The following is a 27,483-nucleotide window of genomic DNA, read 5'->3' as shown; positions in this document are numbered from 1 at the left end:
ATCTAAAGATACACATTTTTAAGTCGTATCACTTAAATTTAAGGACAAAACGACTTCATTGAAAAGTTGATCAAGTTTTGGACAAGGAAAAAACTTTATATCAGAGAAATGCGTTTTCTATGCTAAGCTAACTAAGTTCGCATTCGTAACTCAAGGTTACGAAATCTTCAGCCTTAGGACTACTTTTTTCAATGTACATAGATATGTTTGAAGTGTTTGTTATGGCTTGGAGTAAAAATACATAGCTTAATTTTAAGCAAGCACATAAAATCCTAAATCTATCGACAATTTGAAACAATTATTTAAAACAAAAATTCCCAAAAACAAATAAAGAATTTGTGTTTAAATGAGGAAATTAATTTCAGTGTTTATAACGTATTTCGTCTATAAGTCACAATCAAAAATATACAATTAAATATATTCCAATTACGGCATACACAATTTAGCTTATTTAGGCGTCGTTACGGGAAATAATATTGCTTTGGTGTATAGAAAAAATTGTTAATCGAAAAAGTATACTTATTTCTTAAAAATAAAACAGAAGCGAAAAACAAACACACAAAATCTCATTTATCACAAAATTAATTTACTTTCTAACATTGGATGACACTTTTAATTAAGTCATCTGATAGCGCTTCTTTAATAGGTTTGTTTCTTAAGTCTTTTGTTCGCCATAACAACAAAACCAAACAATTCTTCAATGGCAATGCGTGTGTGCTCTCATATCCGACATTTGTTGTATGATTTTTTTTCTTTGTTTTGTGATTTGCATAACATGTTCCATGAAATAATTCCTTTCTGCACTGTGGAATGAAATATTAAGCAATAAATGCAATTCAGATTTGGTTTTCATATTTTAGCCATCCGGTAAGAGTTAAAGTAGTTGCAGACTTCCTTACATGGTGCAATCTAATAAGTTTAATATGCAAATTTTCTTGCACTTGTAGACTATGTGGGCCAAAAAAATGTAGAATAGAAAAGAATTTAATCAAATAAATTTACATTTAAATTTTATATAAAAACATTTTGCTTCCTTAGCATTGTTATAGTTGGATCTAAAATGGCTAAATTAATTCTTACATCTTTTATAAATGCGGTCAGGAATTATTTCATATTTTAAGTGTCCACTATATTAAAATTTAAAATATGTTAATACTTATTAACTTGAAGTATTTATGATTAATAAACTATGATAATTCAAGTTCCCCCCAGAAACTTCCCATTACAATAAAACAAAAGACTTAAGAGGAAAACTATTTGTCCACTATACATTCATGGGGAACAAACAACCTTGCAATAAATATTGAGTGCTATCATTAATTTCATTTTGTTTTTGTTTTTGAAATATTGGTGTGAAATATTAGTTTTTTTAATTTAGGTATAATAAGGAAATTATAATATAGAAAAAAGGGAACTCTTTTTAACTCCATTGTTACATATAAACATAAAACAAAACAAGTATATACGGTCGTAAGTTCGGCCAGGCCATGGATTGCGTAGAAACTTCTACTGAAGACTGTCATCCACAATCGAATTACTTGGGTTGCAGTAACAATTGCCGAAGGCAAGGTATCTTAAAACTTCCTAACACCGTAATATATACCACATAGTCCATACGTGGTATATATTAAACTAATTATATACGATTAAATACGTACATAATTAAGTTTAAAATTTCTATAGAAATAAAATTTTGTCAACATTTTCTATAGAAGTAAAATTTGGATAAAATTTTCTATAGAAATAAAATTCTGACAAAATTTTCTATAGAAATACAATTTTGACAAAATTTTCTATAGAAATAAAATTTTGACAAAATGTTCTATAGAAATAAAATTTTGACAAAATTTTCTATAGAAATAAAATTTTGACAAAATTTTCTATAGAAATACCATTTGGACAATGTTTTCTATAAAAATAAAATTTTGGTAGTTTATTTTTGGCTCGAGCGGCAACCATGATTATGAATCGATAATGACCAATTTTTGTGTGATTGGGGATCGCCTATATATAACATTAGACCGATATGAACCAATTTTGGCATGGTTATTAGAGGCCTTATACTAACACCACGTTGCAAATTTCAACTGGATCGGATGAATTTTGCTCCTCTAAGAGGCTCCGGAGATCAAACCTGGGGAACGGTTTATATGGGGGGCTATATATAATTATGAACCGATATGGACCAATTCTTGCGTGTTTGTTGGAGACCACATTCTAACACCACGTTCCAAATTTCAACCGGATCGGATGAATTTTGCTCCTCCAAGAGGCTCCGGAGGACAAATCTGGGGATCGATTTATATGGGGGCTATATATAATTATGGACCGATATGGACCAATTTTGGCATGGTTGATAGAGACAATATACTAACACCACGGACCAAATTTCAATCGGATCGGATGACTTTTGCTCCTCTAAGAGGCTCCGGAGGACAAATCTGGGGATCGGTTTATATGGGGGCTATATATAATTATGGACCGATGTGGACCAATTTTTGCATGGCTCCTCTTGGAGGAGCAAATTTCATGCGAGTCAGTTGAAATTTGATACATTGTGCTAGTATATGGCCGTTAACAACCATGCCTAACTAGGCCCATATCGGTCTATAGTTATATATAACACTCAGATAAATCGATCCCCAATCACACAAAATGTGGTCCATATCGGTTCATAATTGTATATAGCACCCATATAAAGCGACCGCCATATTTCAATTCTGGCTATCTAGACTTACCTTTTTATATACCTTTTTTGTCTAATATATACCACGTATGGACTAACTTACAATTTAGAAGACGATGTTAAAAATTTCTTTAAAATAAAGACATTTTTAAGGAACCCCTCTGGCTTTAAATTTAGGATCAATAAAATTAAAATTAGAATGCATTTGCCTTTTGTTTTTGTTTTTATTTTATTTATTTTTTTTTTTACTTTTCATAAAAGCAAAAATTAACTAAATATAATGAAAAAATCTTTTGAGCCAAATCATTACCATTTTAATTTTTAAGAAATGTACGAAAAAACTTCTTTTATTTTAGTTAGCATTGAACGTATTGGCATGATCATTGAAAATTGTAGGTATTGTGAACTAAATGTTCACAAAATTGTTGAGATAAACTTGAAATAAGAAAACGTCATTGGACTGGGGAAAAATTTCTTTAAAAAAATTAAATTAACTAAACCAAAATAATTAATTTTGTCATAAACTTTACTTAATTTTAGCATTAACTAAACATCAGATTTCGTTTTTCTGTGTGGTCTCATATCAGTTACAAACCAAAGAAAAACGAGCTCTACGCAGAAATATGAACGCTCATCTAAAATCTTACAAAAAAACATAAGAAAAGTTTTATACAAATGACACGCATATTTTTACTAAATTCAAATTTTGAACAAAAATGCTCATAGCTTTATATATAATTTAATAAAAAAAACATTAAATTTCAATATCAACTTGTATTGCAAATTCATATTTTTATGAGTGTACTTTAGACATTTAATACATTCACCAAATAGTGTTTTACACAAATAAAGCACATATTTTTACTAAATTCAAATTTTGCACAAAAAAGCCCATAGTTTTATATATAATTTAATAAAAAAAATTCTACATCAACTTGTATTGTAAATTCATATTTTTATGAGTGTACTCTAGACATTTAATACTTAACCAAATAGTGTATTTCATAAAAAGTACAGTTTTGCAGAACTTTGAAATGAGGGCACATAAAATGCATTTCATGCACCTTTTGTGAAGCTAAGATCATCTTTTTTCTTGCAAAAATTCTCACATCTAAGCTTAAAGGAAATCATACGAAACTTCCTTACTTTTAATTTTAAAGAAAAAATCACAAATGATTTCGATTCCAAAAAAAAAAATATCCAAGGAGATGAACATTAGAGAACAATATTGCATTTTGTATCACACGGAACCAATTGTGCCGATAACCTTTGACTTAAATTAACCATTTGAATGTTTCAAAGAAACATTACTTGAAGGAGATTGTATACGAAATGAAATAAACAATTGCTGGGAAGAAATATATGGCCTTTTGTATTTTGAAATGATTGATATAAGAAATGAGGGAAATATTAGAGCTACTGCCACCTTTATGGCCTTCATATCGTATGAAGGGAGTCATATGAATTTATTGTGTTTGTTTTTGTTTTAATATTAAATCCATCATAAATGTGCAAAGCTTGGAATATTATACACAAGAATACAATTTATTTGAAGGCCGTTATAATGCTTCAAATTGTGCCAATACCTTTTTAGTCTATAGCGTAAACTCGCATAGAAAAAAAAATTTTATGCAAATTTGCATTTTGTTTTCTTAGGAAGATTTGTGACGAGCAGATAATAATAAAAAAATGATTTAACATATCACATATATGTGCAGTATAATTTAAATAATATAACGTTACGCCCTAATTCATATGCACGTTTTTTAGTATAGTCAACTATGCTCTGCCGTAAACAGATTGATGGTCATCTGAAATTTGCTGAAGATTAGAAAAATATCAAAGTCAACCAAGGTGCTGCAATAAAATTGAAGATAGAAACAATGTAGAAATTTGCAAACACTTTTCTCAAGCAATTTGTAACTTTAGTTAAATTCAACAAATATAATATTGATTTTATGCGAAAATGGAGAAGCGGAGACAGATCGTACACTGAAAAAGAACATGCCCGGTTCCAAAGATTTGATATTTACACTAATAATATTGGTATTGATTCCGAGCCAAAGAAACATACTTTTGAAGTAAGGATACATTTAAGGCACAACTCTCTTGTAAATTTGATTTTTGCCTATTTGGTTCTAGGAAACAAATTGTAATTTATTCGTTGTTACAGCTTCTTTCTACATGTGCTAAAAGTGTCCTATAAAAACGTGCTAACGACACCTCAAATTTCCAAATTTCAACTCGATTCGAAGTATAAATTGTGCTATGTTTCAAGTATAAAACGTCTTTAATATAAAGTGTGGAAAAAAATTCTCATACACTCAAAAAAATAATTCTTTCCTCCCAAACGAAATTTTAGACAAACAAAGTTCGTTTCTCATTTGCTTTTCGCTGTAAGGAAGTGTATTTGGAAGAAAAGTATATCCTTTTATAATAAACGTTTATTCTTTTCCAGGATGTAAAAACAATATCATAAGGACAAACTTAAACAAGTATGTACGGCCGTAAGTTCGGCCAGGCCGAAGCTTATGTACCCTCCATCATGGATTGCGTAGAGACTTCTTCTAAACACTGCCATCCACAATCGAATTACTTGAGTTGCGGTAACGCTTGCTGATGGCAAAGTATCTTAAAACCTCCTAACACCGTCTTCTAAATTGTATGTAAGTCCATACGTGGTATATATTAAATCAATCCAATACGTATATAATTCAGTTTGACAAAGTAGACATAAAATTTTGACAAAATTTTCTACAGAAATAAAATTTTAACAAAATTTTCTATAGAAATAAAATTTTCACAAAATTTTCTATAGAAATAAAAATTTTCACAAAATTTTCTATAGACAGAAAATTTTGACAAAAATGTCTACAGAAATAAAATTTTAACAAAATTTTCTATAGAAATAAACTTTTGACAAAATTTTCTATAGAAATAAAATCTTGGTAGATTATTTTTGGCTCGAGTGGCAACCATGATTATGAGCCGAATAAAATTTGAACAAAATTTTCTATAGAAATAAAATTTTGACAATGATGAAAATTTTATTATGAACCGAATAAAATTTTAACAAAATTTTCTCTAGAAATAAAATTTTGATAAAATTTTCTATAGAAATAAAATTTTGGTAGATTATTTTTGGCTCAGTGGCAAACATGATTATGAACCGATATGGACCAATTTTGGTATGTTTGTTAGCGACCATATACTAACACCACGTTCCTAATTTGAACCGAATCGGATGAATTGTGCTCCTCCAAGAGGCTCCGGAGGTCAAATCTGGAGAATGTTTTATATGGGGGCTATATATAATTATGGACCGATATGGACCAAGTTTTGCACGGTTGCTAGAGACCATATACCACTACCATGTACCAAATTTCAGCCGGATCGGATGAAATTTGCTTCTCTTAGAGGCTCCGCAACCCAAATCTGGGGATCGGTTTATATGTGCGCTATATATAATTATGGACCGATGTGGACCAATTTTTAGACGGTTGCTAGAGACCATATACCAATACCATGTACCAAATTTCAGCCGGATCGGATGCAATTTGCTTCTCTTTGAGGCTTCGCAAGCCAAATGTGGAGATCGGTTTATATAGGGGCTATATATAATTATGGACCGATGTGGACCACTTTTTGCATGATTGTTAGAGACCATATACCAACACCATGTACCAAATTTCAGCCGGATCGGATGACATATGCTTCTCTTAGAGGCTCCACAAGCCAAATCTGGGGATCGGTTTATATGGGGGCTATATATAATTAAGGACCGATATGGACCAATTTTTGCATGATTGTTAGAGACCATATACCAAGACCATGTACCAAATTTCAGCCGGATCGGATGAAATATGCTTCTCTTAGAGGCTCCACAAGCCAAATCTGGGGATCGGTTTATATGGGGGCTATATATAATTAAGGACCGATATGGACCAATTTTTGCATGATTGTTAGAGACCATATACCAACACCACGTACCAAATTTCAGCCGGATCGGATGAAATATGCTTCTGTTAGAGGCTCCACAAGCCAAATCTGAGGGTCCCTTTATATGGGGGCTATACGTAAAAGTGGACCGATATGGCCCATTTTCAATACCATCCGACCTACATCGATAACAACTACTTGTGCCAAGTTTCAAGTCGATAGCTTGTTTCGTTCGGAAGTTAGCGTGATTTCAACAGACGGACGGACGGACGGACGGACGGACATGCTTAGATCGACTCAGAATTTCACCACGACCCAGAATATATATACTTTATGGGGTCTTAGAGCAATATTTCGATGTGTTACAAACGGAATGACAAAGTTAATATACCCCCATTCTATGATGGAGGGTATAAAAAGACATTGTTTTCTTGCTAATTGCATTTTCCCTCACATCTTTCTCACATCCACGAGGTTTTTTAGTTCTTAACACCTTTTCCTGTAATACCAAAAATGTAGAAGAAATTATACGATTTTAAAAATTTTTAAATTTTTTTAACCTTTCGCCTGGACGGAGAATCGAACCGCGGACCATGCACTTTGTAAGCCACCACACTAACCACTGAGCTATGTACCTGTTATGGTAATCAATAGATAAATATCCATATAAATTATATTTATATAACATAGCTTGCGGCGCCCACGAACCGAATAAACAAAGTTTATTTAACAGAAACAAACATTTAGTTTGGTACCGTGGAGCAGTGGTTGCTACGTCCGACTTGCATGCCAAGGGTCGTGGGTTCGATACCTGCTTCGACCAAAGTTTTTTGTTTTTTTTTTTTTAACATATATTCCAGATATGTTCGGAAGATTTCGAAAAACTGTTCAACATTACATTGTAGTATATTAAATTTTGAACTGTAAAATGTGTGTTATTAAAGACCTAAATTCAGAAAAGAACAGTGTTTGATATAAACGAAATGGACTGTGTTGTTGTTTCAAAAAGACCTTTTTTTATTGAAAAATAAAAATTTTGTAACAAAAGAATTTTTTTTGTGATAAAAGTTTAAAATTTTCGAAGCAATTCAAAAACCTCTAACAAAAGAAAAACGTTTTCGGTACACGTTTTCCAAACGTTTTTTTCTTTGCGTGTATTTTTCAACGCTTTGTTGCTTAATAGTCAAGATACGAAAAAGACAACAAATTTAAAGACGATTTCATTAATTTCGAAGAATATTTCTAAATTGTTAAAACCAAGGTGACCTTAATGCACTACAATTTTCTCTCATGTACAGATAACCAATTTTATGTCGAATCACTTACGTTTTTAAATACAGTTTTATTAATTTATATTATTAATATATTAAATATATTTATTGCGAATCAACTGCATCGACTGGCCTTTAAATTAAATTTAAATTTATTATTCCACGATGTCCAATTTCCATGTAATGCTACCTTTTCTCAAGTGTAACAAGTATATATGGCCGTACGTTCGGCCAGGCCGAATCTTACGTACCCTCCACCATGGATTGCGTAGAAACTTCTACTAAATACGGTCATCCACAATTTAATTACTTGGGTTGCGGCCGATGGCAAGGAAAAGCCAAAAGAAAGGTCTTTTAAATTCGTATATATTTAGTTCTTGACCGGTAATAATGGGGGTCGCTTTATATGGAGGCAATATACAATTATGAACACGGGTCTACCAAAAATGGAGATTTTTTACTATTTGGTAGATTAGTAGAATTCTTGATGTTTTGGAAGATTTCGCAAAATATTCCTCTCCAACTAAGTGGTATTTCATAAATTTCCTACAAAAATAAAACTCCTATAAAATTTTTATAGAAATAAAATTTTGACAAAATTTTCTATAGAAATACATTTTTGAAAAATTTTCTATAGAAATTATGTATTGCAAAATTTCCTAAAGAAATAAAATGTTGACAAAATTTTCTATAGAAATAAAATTTTGACAAAATTTCTATAAAAATATAAAATTTTGACAAAATTCTCCAAGGCAATAACATTTAGGTGATAATTTTTGGCTTGAGTGGCAATCGTGATTTTTCTGTGTTTGGGGATCGGTTTATCTGGGGTCTATATATAACCCTAGATCGATACGGACCAATTTTGGCATGGTTGTTATTATATTTCAGCCGGATCGTATGAAATTTGCTTCTCCAATGGGCTCCGGAGCTCAAATCTGGGGATCGGTTTATATGGGAGCTACATATAATTATGGAGCGAAATAGGCAAATGTTTGCATGAATGTTAGAGACCATATACTTACACCACGTACCAAATTTCGGCCGAAGTTCAAATCTGGGCATCGGTTTATGTGGGGGTTATATATAATTATAGACCGATATGGACCAATTATTACATGGTTATTAGAGACTATATATTAACCCCACTTACCAAATTTCAACCGGATCGGATAAATTTTGCTCCTCCAAGAGGCTCCGGAGGTCAAATCTGGGGATAGGTTTATATGGGGGTTATATATAATTATGGACCAAGTCGATAGCTTGTTTCGTTCCGAAGTTAGCGTGATTTCAACAGACGGACGGACATGCTTAGATCGACTCAGAATTTCACCACGCCCCTTTATGGGGTCTTAGAGCAATATTTCGATGTGTAACAAACGGAATGATTAATATACCCCCAATCCTATTGTAGGGGGTATAAAAACAAACACATTTTTTAAATACACTTCCCTTCTTTAATGTTCTCATAAAACCACGTGCAAGTCACTTATGAATAAATAAATTAACACAAGACACAGTAATTCGGTATTCTCCATCCATTTTTAGCAACCAACAACACTCGACTGACGCGCAAAATGAATTTTGCTCGACTCCGACTCCACCATTTTTCATCAGGTCGACTCCGGGTAATATAACTAAATCTAATATTAATACCACTAATTTGTAGTTCTATTGTGGGGGTACCGTAAGTGGGTCGATATAAAGTATCGTATTTATTTATGTGTGCAAAAAAAAGGTCTTAATTGCACATTAGATGCCAATTGAACTCTATATTTCAAATTTAGGGCAATGTTTAATAAATAAAATAATGATATAAATACCCATCATAATATGGGAAGATATATGTATATATATGTAGTTGTGGACCAAAATTATTGATACTATCTCAAATCCTTTAAATTTGTTGCGAGTTATATAAAGGTTTATATTCCCATATGCATGAATTTGAATCTGAATCGATTTAGACAAAATTGTATATACTTCTACAAAATCTATGTACTTAAAATTTAAATCTAACGTTATGGGACGTAACACAATTTTAACAAAATATAAAAATGCAAGGAAAGTCTAAAGTCGGGCGGGCCGATTATAATATTCTCTGCACAACTTTGTATTTAGATCTACATTTTGATAAATTCTCAAATCAGACTTCTACAAAATCTCGGGCAATATTTGGGAAATATTTATAATTGTTTAGACAATTTCGCAAAAATGCATTTATGATTCATTCATTGAAAAATTTGAAAATTTGAGTCATTTCTACAAGTTTTCGACTTAGCAGTGAGTATCAGTGAGCATACAAATTTGTGTCTTGTAAATAAAATTTTGCAAAATTGTCTATAGAAATCAAATTTTGACCAAATATATAGAAATCAAATTTTGAATAAAATTTTTATAGAAATAAAATTTGGCAAAATTTTTTATAGAAATAAAAGTTTGAAAAAATTATCAATAGAAATACAATTAAAAAAAATTGTGTAGCAAACAAAATTTTCTGTAGAAATAAAATTTTGCAAAATATTCTATAGAAACAAAATTTTGACTAAATTTTCTACAGAAATAAAATTTTGACTAAATTTTATATAGAAAAAAATATTTATATAGTAATACAATTTTGAATACATTTTTTATAGCAGTGAGTATTAGTGAGCATCAGCAAGAAAGAAAAAGAGAAAATTTGCTATAGAAATAAAATTTGACAATTTTTTCTTATAGAAATAAAATTTTGGAAAAATTATCAATACAAATACAATTTTAGAAAAATTTTTGTGTAGTAAATAAAATTCTGCAAAATATTCTACAGAAACAAAATTTTGACTAAATTTTCTATAGAAATAAAATTTTGACAAAATTTTCTATGGAAATAAAATTTTGACCAAATTTTCTATAGAAATAAAATTTTGACTTAAAGTTTTATAGAAATAAAATTATCAATAGAAATAAAATTTTGAAAAAAACAAAATTTTGCAAAATTATCTATAGAAACAAAATTTTCTATAGAAAAAAATATTTCTATAGTAATAAAATTTTGAATAATTTTTTTATAGAAATAAAATTTTGACAAAATTTGCTATAGAAATAAAATTTTGACAAAACTTTTTATAGAAATAACATTTTGACAAAATTTTCTATAAAAAACAACTTTGAAAAAATTGTCTGTCAATATTCCATGTATATGGCCTTAAAATAAAATAAAAACAAGTATAAACGGCCGTAAGTTCGGCCAGGCCGAATTTTATGTACCCTCCACCATGGATTGCGTAGAAACTTCTACGAAAGACTGTCATCCACAATCGAATTACTTGGGTTGTGGTATCTTAAATCGTTTTCTAAATTGTGAGTTAGTCCATACATTAGACAAGAAAAATATGTGTAAGTAAGTCTACAAATAATTACGAATCGATATGGACTTTTGCACGGTACGTAGGGAGCCAGAATTGAAATATGGGGGTCGCTTATATGGGGGCTATATACAATTATTGATATGGACCAATTTTTGTGTGATTGGGGATCGATTTATCTGAGGGCTATATATAACTATAGACCGATATGGACCTAGTTAGGCATGGTTGTTAACTGCCATATACTAGCACAATTTCAACTGACTCGGAAGAAATTTGCTCCTCCAAGAGGCTCCAAAACCAAATCTCGGGATCGGTTTATATGGGGGCTATATATAATTGTGGACTGATATGGACCACTTTTGGCATGGTTGTTAAATATCATATACTACCACCACGTACAAAATTTCAACCAGATCGGATGAATTTTGCTTCTCCAAAAGGCACCGGAGGTCAAATCTGGGGATCGGTTTATATGGGTGCTATATATAATTATGGACTGACATGAACCAATTCCTGCATGGTTGTTGGATACCATATACTAACATCACGTACCAAATTTCAACCGAATCGGATGAATTTTGCTCTTCCAAGGGGCTCCGGAGGTCAAATCGGGGGATCGGTTTATATGGGGGCTATATATAATTAGGGACCGATTTCGACCAATTTTTGCATGGGAGTTTGAGGCTATACACTACCACCATGTACCAAATTTGAGCCGAATCGGATGAAATTTGCTTCTATTAGAGGCCTCGCACGCCAAATCGGGGGATCGGTTTATATGGGGGCTATATATAATTATGGACCGATGTGGACCAATTTTTGCATGATTATTAGAGACCATATACTAACACCATGTACCAAATTTCAGCCGGATCGGATGAAATTTGCTTCTCTTAGAGGCCTCGCAAACCAAATTTGGGGGTCCGTTTATATGGGGGCTATATATAATTATGGACCGATGTGGACCAATTTTTGCATGGTTGTTAGAGACCATATACTAACATCATGTACCAAATTTCAGCCGGATCGGATGAAATTTGCTTCTCTTAGAGGCCTCGCAAGCCAAATTTGGGGGTCCGTTTATATGGGGGCTATACGTAAAAGTGGACCGATATGGCCCATTTGCAATACCATCCGACCTACATCAATAACAACTACTTGTGCCAAGTTTCAAGTCGATAGCTTGTTTCGTTCGAAAGTTAGCGTGATTTCAACAGACGGACGGACGGACGGACATGCTCAGATCGACTCAGAATTTCACCACGACCCAGAATATATATACTTTATGGGGTCTTAGAGCAATATTTCGATGTGTTACAAACGGAATGACAAAGTTAATATACCCCCCCATCCTATGGTGGAGGGTATAAAAATAATTGCGATTGTTCGAAATATTTCAAATAAATGGATATGGGCATTAAAATGGATCGATACAACCCATCTGCTAGTCTAACATTCTAGGAAACATAAGAAGATAGCCGTAATTGGAAGTTGATTTTCATTTACAATCATACTGTACATTGATCGAATGAATAACGCAATGGAAACTAATTTGCATAAAAACTTGCTCAGTCACAAAAATGTGAAGTGTTTTAAAAAATTTGGTTTAGCCGGAGTCGGAGTCGAGCAAAATTTTTACGACTCCGACTCCAGCAAAATCTTTAGACTCCGACTCCGGCTCTAAAGCCCTGGGTCAGGTACATGATTTTCCCGACCATGTAATGGTTTCAAATTCTATGCTTATTGTCAGCATACATTTTTCTCGGCTAGAAAATTTTTTTCACAAAGACAAAATACATGTTTTTTGCGACAATTACATGCTCTAGATAAGTATTAAATGGATGCGGCAACCATGTCCAAACTTCTTACTCTGTTTTTAACATATTTGAAACAAAAAAGTTAAAATTACCCATTAAAAATATAAAAAAGTGAGTTATAAAAATTTAATGAAAAGAATATTCTGTGGAGATAAAATAAAGAATATCTTTGGGAGGACATTTTGCGAAGTACATTTAAAGTTCTGCCTTTAGAATAACTTAGTCTTGGAAATCGATATTTCGACACTTTTCAAACGGCATGGTAAACTTTTTATACCCCATCTTATGTGGGGAATTAAATATAAATAAAAACAAAACTTACGTCTTGCGTATAGCCGGTGTCGTTGCGTACAAAACTATTTGGAAAATATTCCGATGTTATTAGAAGCCAAAACATTCATGTTTCATCTCACAAATACTAAGCATCAGTTTCGTGTGACTTTATTGTGAGAACATTTAAAATTTTATTCATTATACGGACGACAGCTCAAGTTTGTTTCTTAACTCTTTTGTTTAGAAGCATCATGTCATAACATATATCAAATACTTCCAATGTTCGTATAGTCCAAAATATCTAGGGAAAAAATTTTAATTTTAACGCTTACATTGAGAACATTATTAAATTAGCCTGGCATTTCTTAGAACAAAATGGCTCCTTTGTTTACAAATTAATGATAAAAATATTATTAAAATAGATAATATTCATGTCAAGGTGGCGAATAATTTATCTAAGACTTTTTTTTAATTTCCAACCACATAAATTTCACTTCGTACTTATAAGATTTCCTTCTAATTAAGATCTTATTAGTAAAATATTTTTATTTATGTTTGTAGTATTTAAATATACAAAAACTCATTGTTACCACTAACTGGAGGCGAATACGATTATTCAAAGTTTACCGCTTGTTTCTCCCATCCAATATAATGGCACATCAGAGTATGCCAACTTAAAAGATTTTCTGAAAGTGAAAAATGCATAAACAAAGGTGTGTCTTTCGATTACTCTTTTACGATTTAATTTTGTTGAAAACTATAACAGCCTTAAGCAATTTGATTGTTTCGTTTTTGGTCACCGAAAATGTAATCAAATGGCAAAAGGTGAAAAGTAACAACACCAAAATTAAATCAAGCCTTCAATTTCGGCCCCACAAAACTTGTAACAAAACAACATTCACTATTAAAAATGCATAAATTTTTATTTTAATTCAGTAAGAAAGTAGATCATTTTCCTTTAGTGTATTTACCTACAATAGATACAATTGTAGAATCAATGGAATATATAAAATGATTTTTACTTTATTTCAATATTAATCCTTTGCTTATCATAAATCCATCGGTCTATACACTAGCTTAGTTTCCATTTTTATACCCTCCACCATAGGATGGGGATATATTAACTTTGTCATTCCCTTTGTAACACATCGAAATATTGCTCTAAGACCCCATAAAGTATATATATTCTGGGTCGTGGTGAAATTCTGAGTCGATCTAAGCATGTCCGTCCGTCTGTTGAAATCACGCTAACTTCCGGACTAAACAAGCTATCGACTTGAAACTTGGCATAACTAGTTCCTATTGAAGTAGGTCGGATGGTATTGCAAATGGGCCATATCGGACCACTTTTACGTATAGCCCCCATATAAAGGGACCAGAAGATTTGGCTTGCGGAGCCTCTAAGAGAAGCATATTTCATCCGATCTGGCTGAAATTTGGTACATGGTGTCAGTATATGGTCTCTAACAACCATGCAAAAATTCGTATCGGCCCATAATTATATATAGCCCCCATACAAACCGATCCCCAGATTTGACCTCCGAAGCATCTTAGAGGAGCAAAATTCATCCGATCCGGTTGAAATTTGGTACGTGGTGTTAGTATATGGTTTCTAACAACCATGCAAAAATTGGTCCATATCGGTCCATAATTATATATAGGCCCCATATAATCCGATCCCCAGATTTGACCTCCGGAGCCTCGTAGAGGAGCAAAATTCATCCGAGGCGGTTGAATTTGGTACGTGGTGTTAGTATATGGTCTCTAACATTCATGCAAAAATTGGTCCACATCGGTCCATAATTATATAGAGCTCCCATATAAACCGATACCCCGATTTGGCTTGCGCAGCCTCTATGAGAAGCAAATTTCATCCGACCCGACTGAAATTCGGTACGTAGTGTTAGTATATGGTCTCTAACATTCATGCAAAAATTGGTCCACATCGGTCCATAATCATATATAGCCCCCATATAAACCGATCCCCAGATTTGACCTCCGGAGCCTCTTAGAGGAGCACGATTCATCCGATCCGGTTGAAATTTGGTACGTGATGTTATTATATGGTCTCTAACAACCATGCAAAAATTGGTCCATATCTGTCCATAATTATATATAGCCCCCATATAAACATATCCCCTTAGAGGAGCAAATTAGTATATAGTTTCTAAAACCATGCAAAAATTGGTCCATATCGGTCCATAATTATATATAGCCCCCATATAATCCGATCCTCAGATTTGAACTCCGGAGCCTCTGAGAGGAGCAAAATTCATTCTATCCGGTAGAAATTTGGTACGTGATGTTATTATATGGTCTCTAACAACCATGCAAAAGTTGGTCCATATCGGTCTATAATTATATATAGCCCCCATATAAACCTATCCCCTTAGAGGAGCAAATTAGTATATAGTTTCTAAAACTATGCAAAAATTGGTCCATGTCGGTCCATAATTATATATAGTCCCCATATAAACCGATCCCCAGATATGACCTCCGGAACCTCTTGGTTCCGTGGTACGTGGTGTTAGTATATGGTTTCTAACAACAATGCAAAAATTATTCCATATCGGTCCATAATTATATACAGTAATCCCTCGATTTACGTCGTGATTGGTTCCGGAATTTGACAACGTTAATCGACGACGTAAACCGAATTAAAAAACTGCTACTACATACTCCTAAGTCCATTTATGTTGTATGTGCATTAACATAATAAAAAACTTCAAAAATAAAGGTAATTCAGTAATTTCGGTAAGATTTTCCAAAAAAATGTTACGATGTCATCATCGTTGATACTCATTTTACTTATGGAAGGCGTTTCTGGTAAAGTGGCCAAAAAATCGACGGCGTAATTCGAAGTTTGATGGAACAAAAAATTTTACGACATAAATCGGAACAACGTAAACCGAGACTACGTAAATCGAGGGATTACTGTATAGCCCTCATATAAATTGATCCCCAGATTTGACCTCCGGAGCCTCTTAGAGGAGCAAAATTCATCCGATTCGGTTGAAACTTGGTACGGGTGTTAGTATATGGTTTCTAACAACAATGCAAAAATTATTCCATATCGGTCCATAATTATATATAGTCCTCATATAAATTGGTCACCAGATTTGGCCTCCGGAACCTCTTGGAGGAGCAAAATTCATCCCATTCGGTTGAAATTTGGTACTTGGCACTAGTATATGGCCGCTAACAGCCATGCAACAATTGGTCCATAACGGTCTATAGTTATATATAGCCGATCGCCAATCACACAAAAATTGGTCCATATCGCCAAAAATAATCTACCAAAATATTTTTTCTATAAAAAGTGTTGTCAAAATTTTATTTCTATAGAAAATTTTGTCAACATTTAATTTCTGTAGAAAATTTTGTCAAAATTTTATTTCTTTAGAAAATTTTGTCAAAATTTTATTTCTATAGAAAATTTTGTCAAAATTTTATTTCTATAGAAAATTTTGTTAAAATTTTATTTCTATAGAAAATTTTTTCAAAATTTTATTTCTATAGAAAATTTTGTCAAACTGAATTATATACGATTTAATTGGCATTTTTTTAAATATATACTCCGTATGGACTAACTTACAATTTAGAAGACGTTGTTAAGAAGTTTTAAGATACCTTGCCATCGGCAAGTGTTACCGCAACCCAAGTAACTCGATTGTGGATGACAGTCTTTAGTAGAAGACTACGCAATCCATGGTGGAGGGTACAAAATATTCGGCCTGGCCGAACTTACGGCCGTATATACCTGTTTTTATTTAAAGTAGGGATTTATCTACGTATATAATTATTGGCAATTTTTTTGAACTCTAAGATGTAGTTTTATGAAATTTTTGACCATCAATCAACTAAAGACTCTTTTGAAACTCTTTTTTGTGGAACGTCTCATACAAAAGAACTATCACCGAAAGTCAATACCCGATATTATTGCAGATTTCATTTAATATTATTTTTTACGCCATAACAGGTGTTCTGGGCAAGGTTTGGTTAGGTTATGTGGCAGCCCGATGTATCAGGCTCATTTAGACTATTCAGTCCATTGTGATACCACAGTGGTGAACTTCTCTCTTAGCACTGAGTGCTGTCATATTCCATGTTAAGCTCAATGACAAGGGACCTCTTTTTTATAGTCGAGTCCGAACGGCGTTCCACATTCCAGTGAAACCTCTTAGAGAAGCTTTGAAACCCTCAGAAATGTCACCAGCATTACTGAGGTGGGATAATCCACCGCTGAAAAATTTTTTGGCGTTCGGTCGTAGCAGGAATCAAACCCACGACCTTGTGTAAGCAAGGCGGGCATGCTAACCATTGTACGGTGTTCTGGGCAAAATGGCGCTTATGTTCGTAATGATTACTAGTCGTTCATATATAAAAGGAAAACAAAGCAGAACAACAAGAAAATCGAAAGTGTGAAATTTAAGACAAATTCAGACCAATTGAAATCAAGAACTAATATGGGTAGATAGGTCTTTAATGGGTGATGAGAAATTGGTCCAGTACCAAAATTTCACATAAATTCCGGGTAAGTTCGAAACCGGATGAACCGCTTTATTGGAAATTTTCAGAGAACGTAGAGAGTGATCATGGGGTGAAACATTTGTTGATATCTGTTCGGGGAAGAGATCCTCCGATTTTACAGACTTTTTGAAAATTGGGCCAACGTTTTCCGATTTCCTTGAATTTTCCAGGAAAGATTGGGGGTGGCGTCCAGACAAAGATCCGCTACCTTATTTTTTGATATGTGCTCGTGGATGGAAACCTCCCCATTTTGAAACTTGAAGAAAAGTTCGCCAAATTTCTTAAAATTTGAGGGAAGTTTATGGTTATCCCAGTACAAAAAAAAAACACATAATTAGTTATTCGATATTTGACAGTTTTTATTGCTGAATCAACGAACGAAATTTTCAAATTTGTTGAATCTAATTAGTAAATGATTACTACTATTATTAGAATTATTAACATGAAGTTATCAAATCACAAAATAAATTGGAGACCCCTTTTAAATGGTATATTCTGCGGAAGTCCCCTTTCTGGCACAAAACATGAAGTACGCTTGTTTCTTCCTCTTGTATGGAAAACATTTTTTTTTAATGTTTTGTACGGAATAAAAATACATGTAAATTCAAGTTCTTTACTTTAAAAAGTATGTTCGCATACAAGGACACCCCTCTACCTTCCCTAAACATTTAAAAGGGAATCGGAAAATTTTTTCGCTTAAAAAAAACGGACAAGGAGGAGGTGTCACTCGCTATCGTAAATTTCAAGTAAATAAGAAAACTTTCTGAAAATCCTCCAACTGATATCGAAAAACCACGTACTCTATATTCATTTACTCAGATCCTTCCACTTCCCCTGCATTTCAACTACATCAGAGAAGTTTAGATTTTAGTCTGTTTTAAAAAAGGGACGATATTCGAAATTCAAAAGTCTGTTCCCATAGAAGGACAATCTTGCAGATTTCAAGGAAATCGGAACATTTTTTCGTTCCCAGTAAATTTCAAGTAAATCAGAAATCTTTCTGAAAAGCCTCCAACTGATATCGAAAAATCACGTACTCTATATTCATTTACTCAGTTTCTTCCACTTTCCCTGTATATTTCGACTACATCAGAAAAGTTTAGCTTTGAGTCTATTGTTTTCAAAAACGGACAATATTCGAAATTCAATTCTCCATTTCTTGGCATTTTTTCGTTGGCAATGTGCCATGAATTCAAAAGTCAAACCGACTCACTTATGTAAATTGTGACTGTATTACAATAGTATGCAGATTATGTCCCTTGTCATCTCTATAATATTTATAAATTTTGAAACCAATATTTTTTTTATACCCTGCGCCGCACTGTGTAGCAAGGTAATATAAGTTAGTACATATGTTTGCAACACCCAGAAGGAGAGGAGATAGACATATGATGTCTTTGGCAATATTGCCCAGGGTCGGTCCCTGAGTCGATCTAGCCATGTCCGTCCGTCCGTCCGTCCGTCTGTCTGAGAACACATTTTTGTAAACAAAGTCTAGGTCAAAATTTGGCACAAGTATGTGTTGTGGGTCAAAATAGAACCCTACTGATTTTGGAAGAAATCGGTTTTAGATATAGCTCTCATATATATCTTACGCACGATATCTAAGAATGTGGCCCCAGAAGCCTGATTTACTTTACAAAGAGTGCAATTGCTAGTATCGTAAAGTGTACCGAATTTGGTTGAAATCAGTTCAGATTTAGATCAAGCTCCCATATGTATCTTTGGCCCGATATACACTTATATGGCCCCATAAGTTGGAGTTTTGCCATAAATTTCTTTACATTTTGTACTGTGAGTTGAATTAACGTTCTAGATATGGAATTTTGATTGACATCGGTTCAGATTTATATATAGCTTCCATATAGATTTTACTTATTTGTTTTTTGCCGTTATAAGATGAACAGACTAAATTACATCATTACTAAGAATTTAGAAGAATATTTCAGACAGCAAGTCAATACAGCATAATGTATGAACATTATCCATCAGTATTACCCAGCATTAAAATTGGAACGTATTCCACAAACATTTCTTTTAAAGCACATCCCGAAATCGCCATCAATTTTTTTAGACTTCCGATGCAGTTCTTTTGGACGCGTACGGAATTAGGCCGATTTAAGTGAAAATTTAAGTTTTGGACAATTAAATTTCGCAAATAAGAATATAAAATCAATAAAAAAGTAAAACAAATATTCGTTTGACTTTTTCACTACCATGGAAATTCTTCTGAGAAGGTTTTGCAAATTACAATAATGTTTAATCTTTTGTTGATTTTTAATGGAAACAAGTGACCGTATGGCCGTAAGTTCGGCCAGGCGAATCTTATGTACCCTACAAAATGGATTGCATAGAAACTTGTACTAAAGACTGTCATCCACAATCGAATTACTTGGGTTGCGGTAACACTTGCCGATGGCAAGATATCTTGAAGCTTTTTAACACCGTCTTATCAATTGTAAGTTAGACCATACGGGGTATATATTAAACAAAAACAATTATATACGGCCGTAAGTTCGGGCAGGCCGAATCTTATGTACCCTCCACCATGGATTGCGTAGAAACTTCAACGAAAGAATGTCATCCACAATCGAATTACTTGGGTTGTGGTATCTTAAAACTTCTTAACGTCGTTTTGTAAATTGTGAGTTAGTCCATACGTGGTATATATATTAGACAAAACAGTTTTGTATAGGTAAGTCTACAAATAATTACGAATCGATATGGACTTTTTGTACGATACGTAGAGAGCCAGAATTGAAATATGGAGGTCGCTTATGTGGGGGCTATATACAATTATAAATTTGATATGGACCAATTTTTATGTGATTGGGGATCAATTTATCTGAGGGCTATATATAACTATAGACCGATATGGACCTAGATAGGCATGGTTTTTAACGGCCTTATTCTAGCAAAATATACCAAATTTCAACTGACTCGGATGAAATTTGCTCCTCCAAGAGGATCCAAAACCAAATCTCGGGATCGGTTTATATGGGAGCTATATATGATTATGGACTGATATGGACCACTTTTGCCGTGGTTGTTAAATATCATATACTACCACCACGTACCAAATTTCCACCAGATCGGATGAATTTTGCTTCTCCATAAGGTACCGGAGGTCAAATCTGGGGATCGGTTTATATGTGGCCTATATATAATTATGGACCGATTTCGACCAATTTTTGCATGGGTGTTTGAGGCCATATATTAACACCACGTACCAAATTTGAACTGAATCAGATGAGTTTTGGCCTTCCAAGAGGCTTCGGAGGTCAAATCTGGTGATCGGTTTATATGGCGGCTATATATAATTATGGACCGATGTTGACCAATTTTTTCATGGTCATTAGAGACCATATACTTACACCAAGTACCAAATTTCAGCCAGATCGGATGAAATTTGGTTCTCTTAGAGGCTCCGCAAGCCAAATCTGGGAATCGGTTTATATGGGGGCTATATATAATTATGGACCGATATGGACCAATTTTTGCATGGTTGTTAGAGACCATATGCTAACACCATGTACCAAATTTCAGCCGGATTGGATGAAATTTGCTTCTCGTAGAGGCTCCGCAAGCCAAATCTGGGGATCGGTTTATATGGGGGCTATATATAATTATTGACCGATTTGGACCAATTTTTGCATGGTTTTGAGAGATCTTATACTAACACCATGTACGAAACTTCAACCGGATCGGATGAATTTTGCTCCTCCAAGAATCTCCGCAAACCAAATCTGAGCGTCGGTTTATATGGGGGCTATACGTAAAAGTGGTCCGATATGGCCCATTTGCAATACCATACGACCTCCATCAATAACAACTACTTGTGCCAAGTTTCAAGTCGATAGCTTGTTTCTTTCGGAAATTAGCGTGATTTCAACAGACGGACGGACAGACATGCTCAGATCGACACAGAATTTCACCACAACCCAGAATATATATACTTTATGGGGTCTTAGAGCAAGTACCAAATTTCAGCCGGATCGGATGAAATTTGGTTCTCTTAGAGGCTCCGCAAGCCATATCTGGGAATCGGTTTATATGGGGGCTATATATAATTATGGACCGATATGGACCAATTTTTGCATGGTTGTTAGAGACCATATGCTAACACCATGTACCAAATTTCAGCCGGATTGGATGAAATTTGCTTCTCGTAGAGGCTCCGCAAGCCAAATCTGGGGATCGGTTTATACGGGGGCTATATATAATTATTGACCGATTTGGACCAATTTTTGCATGGTTTTTGAGAGATCTTATACTAACACCATGTACGAAATTTCAACCGGATCGGATGAATTTTGCTCCTCCAAGAATCTCCGCAAGCTAAATCTGAGCGTCGCTTTATATGGGGGCTGTACGTAAAAGTGGTCCGATATGGCCCATTTGCAATACCATCCGACCTCCATCAATAACAACTACTTGTGCCAAGTTTCAAGTCGATAGCTTGTTTCGTTCGGAAGTTAGCGTGATTTCAACAGACGGACAGACGGACGGACAGACATGCTCAGATCGACACAGAATTTCACCACAACCCAGAATATATATACACCCTCCAAAAAAATCGCTTCTTTAACATATGTTCCAAACATATTTTGCAGGAAGCACATATATTATTGGATACTGCCGAAACATTAATATGTTTGTTTTATGTGAACATATTATACGTTTGGAAGCATTTTGAGGCCAAAAATATTATATGCTTGGAAGAATTTTTCCCAAAGAAGATTGTGCTCATTGCCTAACATACTCGTAATATTCATTTCCACGAAATATTTTAGTTCTTGGCACCTTTTTCTGTAATACAAATAATGTTGAAGAAATTATTCACTTTTATAATTTTTTTTAAATTTTACCTTTCGCCTGCACGGAGAATCGAACCGAGGACCATACAGTTTGTAAGCCAACACACTATCCACTGGGCTACGTAGCTGTTACAGTAACCAGTAGAAAAATATCGTTATAAGTTACATTTATATAGCATAGTTTGCAGCGCCCACGATCCCATGCAAACACAACATTATTTAACAGAAACATACATTTGTTTGCCACGTGGAGCAGTGGTTAGCATGTCTGTCTTGCATGCAAAGGGTCATGGGTTCAATCCCTCCGACCGAACATTTTCTTTTTTAATTTACACACTTATATTTTTACTATATTAAATTTTTATAATGAAACATCGAAATGTGCGTTATTAAAGATTTATAGTCAGTAACAGTGCTTGATATAAACGAAATTGACTGATTTTTGGATAAAATATTATTTTTTATTGCAAAAATAAAAATTTTGTAACAAAAAACTGTTTTTGGTACAAAACTTTAAATTTTGGAAGGAATTCAAAAACTCTAACAAAAGAAGAAGGTGGAGACGAGTATAAACATAAATAATTAATTTTATAATATAAACATAAATTTATTTAGGCGTGAACAGTTTTTTACTAGCATTTAACACCATCGCTCTTAAATGCCTTTTATTTTTTTTAATAATTCATTTTAAAGAAAATAAACTTTTTAAATTGTTTTAGCTGCAAAATTCGAACTTAATGCCCGCTTTTATATTTGAAAGTGTCCGTCAACTCCTCGTGGACTACTTATTAATAAAGAGGAACTAAACTTTGTTTTTATACATTTTACTGTGTAATTTTTCACTATTTCCTCCTTATATCATTTTACTGTCCCAACTCTAAAAAGAGTATAGTGCCCTTTCGTTATTCTTATGAAGACCCCTGATTTCTTTTAACGAACCAAGAAAAAAATTGTGCCCATAATGCCAAAATGATAAACAAAACACATACATAAAATGCTTCTTTCAAGGCGAAAACATGTGCTGTTTGTTTTTCAAATGTCTATTCTCTTGGTTCCGAATGTCTATTCTCTTTATTCAAATTAAATAATATTTGGACTTAAGAATATCAAATTTTTGGCCTTATCATAAAACAGTTTTCCGAAACAACATACAAGCGGTTCCACAGAAATTGTTCTCTTTTGATTCTTTCGCTGTGTTATGTTGATATCTTTCGTCAACTCTCCCGGTTTCCATATCTATTTCTTTCTCTATACTCTCTCTCTGTCGCTTTGAATAAAATATCACAACATATGTATGTTTAGTCGAAATTTGTAAATTTATATATGTTTGCAGTCACACATATGATTTTTATGAAACATTCATGCCCCAAACATAATATATTCTAACATATTAACATAGATGTCCCAAACGTTTAGTGTTAGTTTAGGAACATTACATGTTTGCACTTAAATATATTGTGTTTTAAAATTGTGCCCGAAACACATTTTGTTTATATCGGAACATATGAAAAACATATTTTCCTAACAGTGTACTTTATGGGGTCTTAGAGCAATATTTCGATGTGTAACAAACGGAATGACAAAGTTAATATACCCCCCATCCTATGGTGGAGGGTATAAAAAGGCGATTAAATACGTATATAATTCAGTTTGACAAAATTTTCTATAGAAATAAAATTTTGACAAAATTTTCTATAGCAATAAAATTTTGACAAAATTTTCTACGGAATTCAAATCTTGACAAAACTTTGTATATGTTAGTAATAAAATTTTAACAAAATTTTCTATAGAAATAAAATTTTGTCAAAATTTTCTATAAAAATAAAAGCTTGACTTAATTTTGTATAGTAATACAAATTTGGCAAAATTTTCTATAGTTATAAAATTTTGACCATCTTTTCTATAGTAACAAAATTTTGACAATATTTTCTATAGAAATAAAATTTTGGTAGATTATTTTTGGGGATCGGCTATATATAACTATAGACCGATATGGACACATTTTGGCATGGTAGTTAGCGGCCAAATACTAGCGCAATGTATCAAATTTCACCACGTACCAAATTTCAACCGGATCGGGAGAATTTTGCTCTTCCAAGAGGCTCCGGAGTTAAAATTTGAGCATCGGTTTATATAGGGGCTATACGTAAAAGTGGTCCGATTTGCAATACCATCCAACCTACATAAATAACAACTACTAGTGCCAAGTTTAAAGTCGATAGCTTTTTTCGTTCGGAAGTTAGCGTGATTTCAACAGACGGACAGACGGACGGACATGCTTAGATCGACTTTGAATTTCACCACGACCCACAATATATATACCATATGGGGTCTTAGAGCAATATTTCGATGTGTTACAAACGGAATGACAAAGTTAATATACCCCCCATCCTATGGTGAAGGGTATACAAATATATTTATACAAAAATATATGCCGAAAAAAAAACAATGTATAACATAAAAAAATATTTATTTTAGAAAAATATTTAATAAAAAAAAATTGCGGCTGGTGAGATTTGAAGCACCGTTCTTTTTGTTTTCATTCATAATAATAAGGAACATCTCAGGAAGTAGTTAGAATGTCATGTGGTGGTGTCATATTTGGTTCATATCACACACATTTGAATAGACGTTTTGATGCATCGTGTTCAATGGCGTTTATGGCTGAGTGGTCTAAGGTCTTCTGTTATGGTGCCAACAGACCCAGGGTCAACCCCCGGTGGAAGCGAAGAAATTTTTCAATTTGTAAAAATTAGATAATAAGAAAATAAAAGTGTAACAAAATATACTGATAAAAATAAAAAAGTGAAATTGGAAAAATGGCTTTTTTTTTTTTTTTTTTTTTTTGTAATTCCTTCATCCTAATGAACTTCCAAAGCACAACTTCTAAACCAATGCAAAGGATCCAAAAATGGAGTTCTTCTGTCCTATATTTTCTATAGAGATAAGTGACCTCGACAATGACAAGTCCATGTAAAATTCATTGAAGATGATCCAGGTTCGCACCACTTCCGGTTCACAAATTGGGGATCGAAACTACTTTTTTGGAAGCTCTTTTTTTTTTGCTGGATAGTTCATATCCACCACTGTCGCAAATGTTGTTAAACTTAAGGACCACGACATTTTGTTATATATTTCAATTTATACTAAACTATTTCAAAATGAAAGATTTGGTCTTCATTATGTTTGTAATTACATTCGAACCATTAAACCTTAATATTTCAAGTTCATTGCAGTACAGGTTACTCATTGAAGGATAACTGCTTTGTCAACAGTCACTATGATAATACCTACAGCCACTCAGTTTTTAATTCATTGCCATTTAATGAGCCTACAGTAATCTAAAGTCATGCGGTTTTTTATGGTGCAATTGTGGTCATTTAATTAAATATGATTTTTTTTTATGGGTTTCATACAATTGTTCATATACATACAGTGCATAAATATACAAAAACACAATATTATTCTTAAAGTATAATTTAATGTTTTAATTTTAAATTTCGATTTTTTGTTTTACTCAAAATCAATATGGTGACATCAATCTGACTACAATTTTAAAATACATGTCAATTTCGTTACGCAAATGAGCTTCAATTTTATACAAACCATATTCCATTATATTGGGAAATCCATCGGTGGGTACACCACATTCATTCACATCAATGCGTACTTTCTCAAATGGGGCTGCAAATTCGTAATCACCTCCATATTGCGGGGCACTTGGTGCACACTCCTTAATGGCTTCCATAATGTAAGCTTTATAATGGAAATTTATAAAATTTGTAAGAATTTCATTTTCGATAACGAATGGTGTTATCTGATAGTCTTCATCTCGCTCAGTAGAACTGCGATAGACCTTTACATCGATTAATGAGGTATCATACAGATCGGTTTTGAAATCCAAAAAACCACTAAAGGCATATAGGCCACGTCGTATCCTTTTCTCCTTTACAGAAATATCGGCAATGGCGGGGTTACTACTTGCTGACTCAACACTTACTAATTCATATGTCCAGGTTTTCTGCATATAGCAAATGCACAGTAATTATTTTAAATTGTTCTAAAAAATGATTTGGAATTTGTTTTAATAATTACCTCTTCTCCTTCACTCACAGCAAACCACAAAATTGACACAATTATCACTTTGAAGGAAAACATTTTTTGATGCAATGGCTTGTTGTCTCTACAAATGAGACCTTTTTATAAGAGTGTCTCATTGTTTTTATTATCTCGATGTATATAATTGAACATGCTTTGTACATCATGAATATCTTGTTTGCATTTTCCCCATGTATATCTGGTGTAATAGAAACTATAACATGATTAATTTTTGATAACTCGCATGCAGTGACTAGACTAGCCCAACTTAATTACAATATCGATAAACAATGTATGTTAATTTTTTTAGTGGCATATTGTTATTTATTTATTTTTTTTTTTTTAACAAGATGATACAAAAAAATGTCTAGCATTTACAACATTCCCAATTATTTCCTTGTTTATTCATAATTTCTATAAAATGTTTTATTTTTGTTATTGTTGGTTTCCTCTTCAATCATTATTATTTTATACCCACCATAGGATGTGGGTAACACATCGAAACATTGCTCTAAGACCCCATAAAGTATATATATTCTGGGTTGTGGTGAAATTCAGAGTCCATGTAAGCATGTCCGTCCGTCCTTCCGTCTGTTGAAATCACGCTAACTTCCGAACGAAACCAGCTATCGACTTTAAACTTGGCACAAGTAGTTGTTATTGATGTAGGTCAGATAGTATTGCAAATGGGCCGTATCGGACCAC

The 27,483-nt window shown here is 33.2% G+C and overlaps 2 protein-coding genes across 5 annotated transcripts in view; one reads left to right on the top strand and one right to left on the bottom strand.

Annotated features, from left to right (window-relative positions):
- The window catches only part of LOC142238507 (uncharacterized), a 493,393-nt gene that overhangs the window by 110,062 nt on the left and 355,848 nt on the right, over positions 1 to 27,483 (top strand). The gene's annotated exons all lie outside the window — the stretch shown is intronic.
- On the bottom strand, positions 26,036 to 26,880 carry LOC142238864 (uncharacterized). Its single transcript, XM_075310591.1, has 2 exons — positions 26,776 to 26,880; positions 26,036 to 26,701 (listed from the first exon to the last, which is right to left on the bottom strand). Exons 1-2 carry the CDS (start codon positions 26,836 to 26,838, stop codon positions 26,204 to 26,206), a joined length of 561 nt encoding a protein of 186 aa, XP_075166706.1. The 5' UTR covers positions 26,839 to 26,880; the 3' UTR covers positions 26,036 to 26,203.

Source organism: Haematobia irritans, chromosome 5 (assembly GCF_050003625.1).
Source record: "Haematobia irritans isolate KBUSLIRL chromosome 5, ASM5000362v1, whole genome shotgun sequence".
In the NCBI taxonomy this organism is placed as follows: domain Eukaryota; kingdom Metazoa; phylum Arthropoda; class Insecta; order Diptera; family Muscidae; genus Haematobia; species Haematobia irritans.
The sequence above is the reverse complement of the archived record's forward strand: the minus strand, read 5'-3'. Positions and strand labels throughout refer to the sequence as shown.

Bases quoted from the DNA above. Each gene is read 5' to 3' on its own strand.
- LOC142238864 (XM_075310591.1), bottom strand. From the start codon at position 26,838: ATGTTTTCCTTCAAAGTGATAATTGTGTCAATTTTGTGGTTTGCTGTG. The intron at 26,702-26,775 runs GTAATTATTAAA...TGCTATATGCAG, and splicing joins CTGTGAGTGAAGGAGAAGAG to AAAACCTGGACATATGAATT.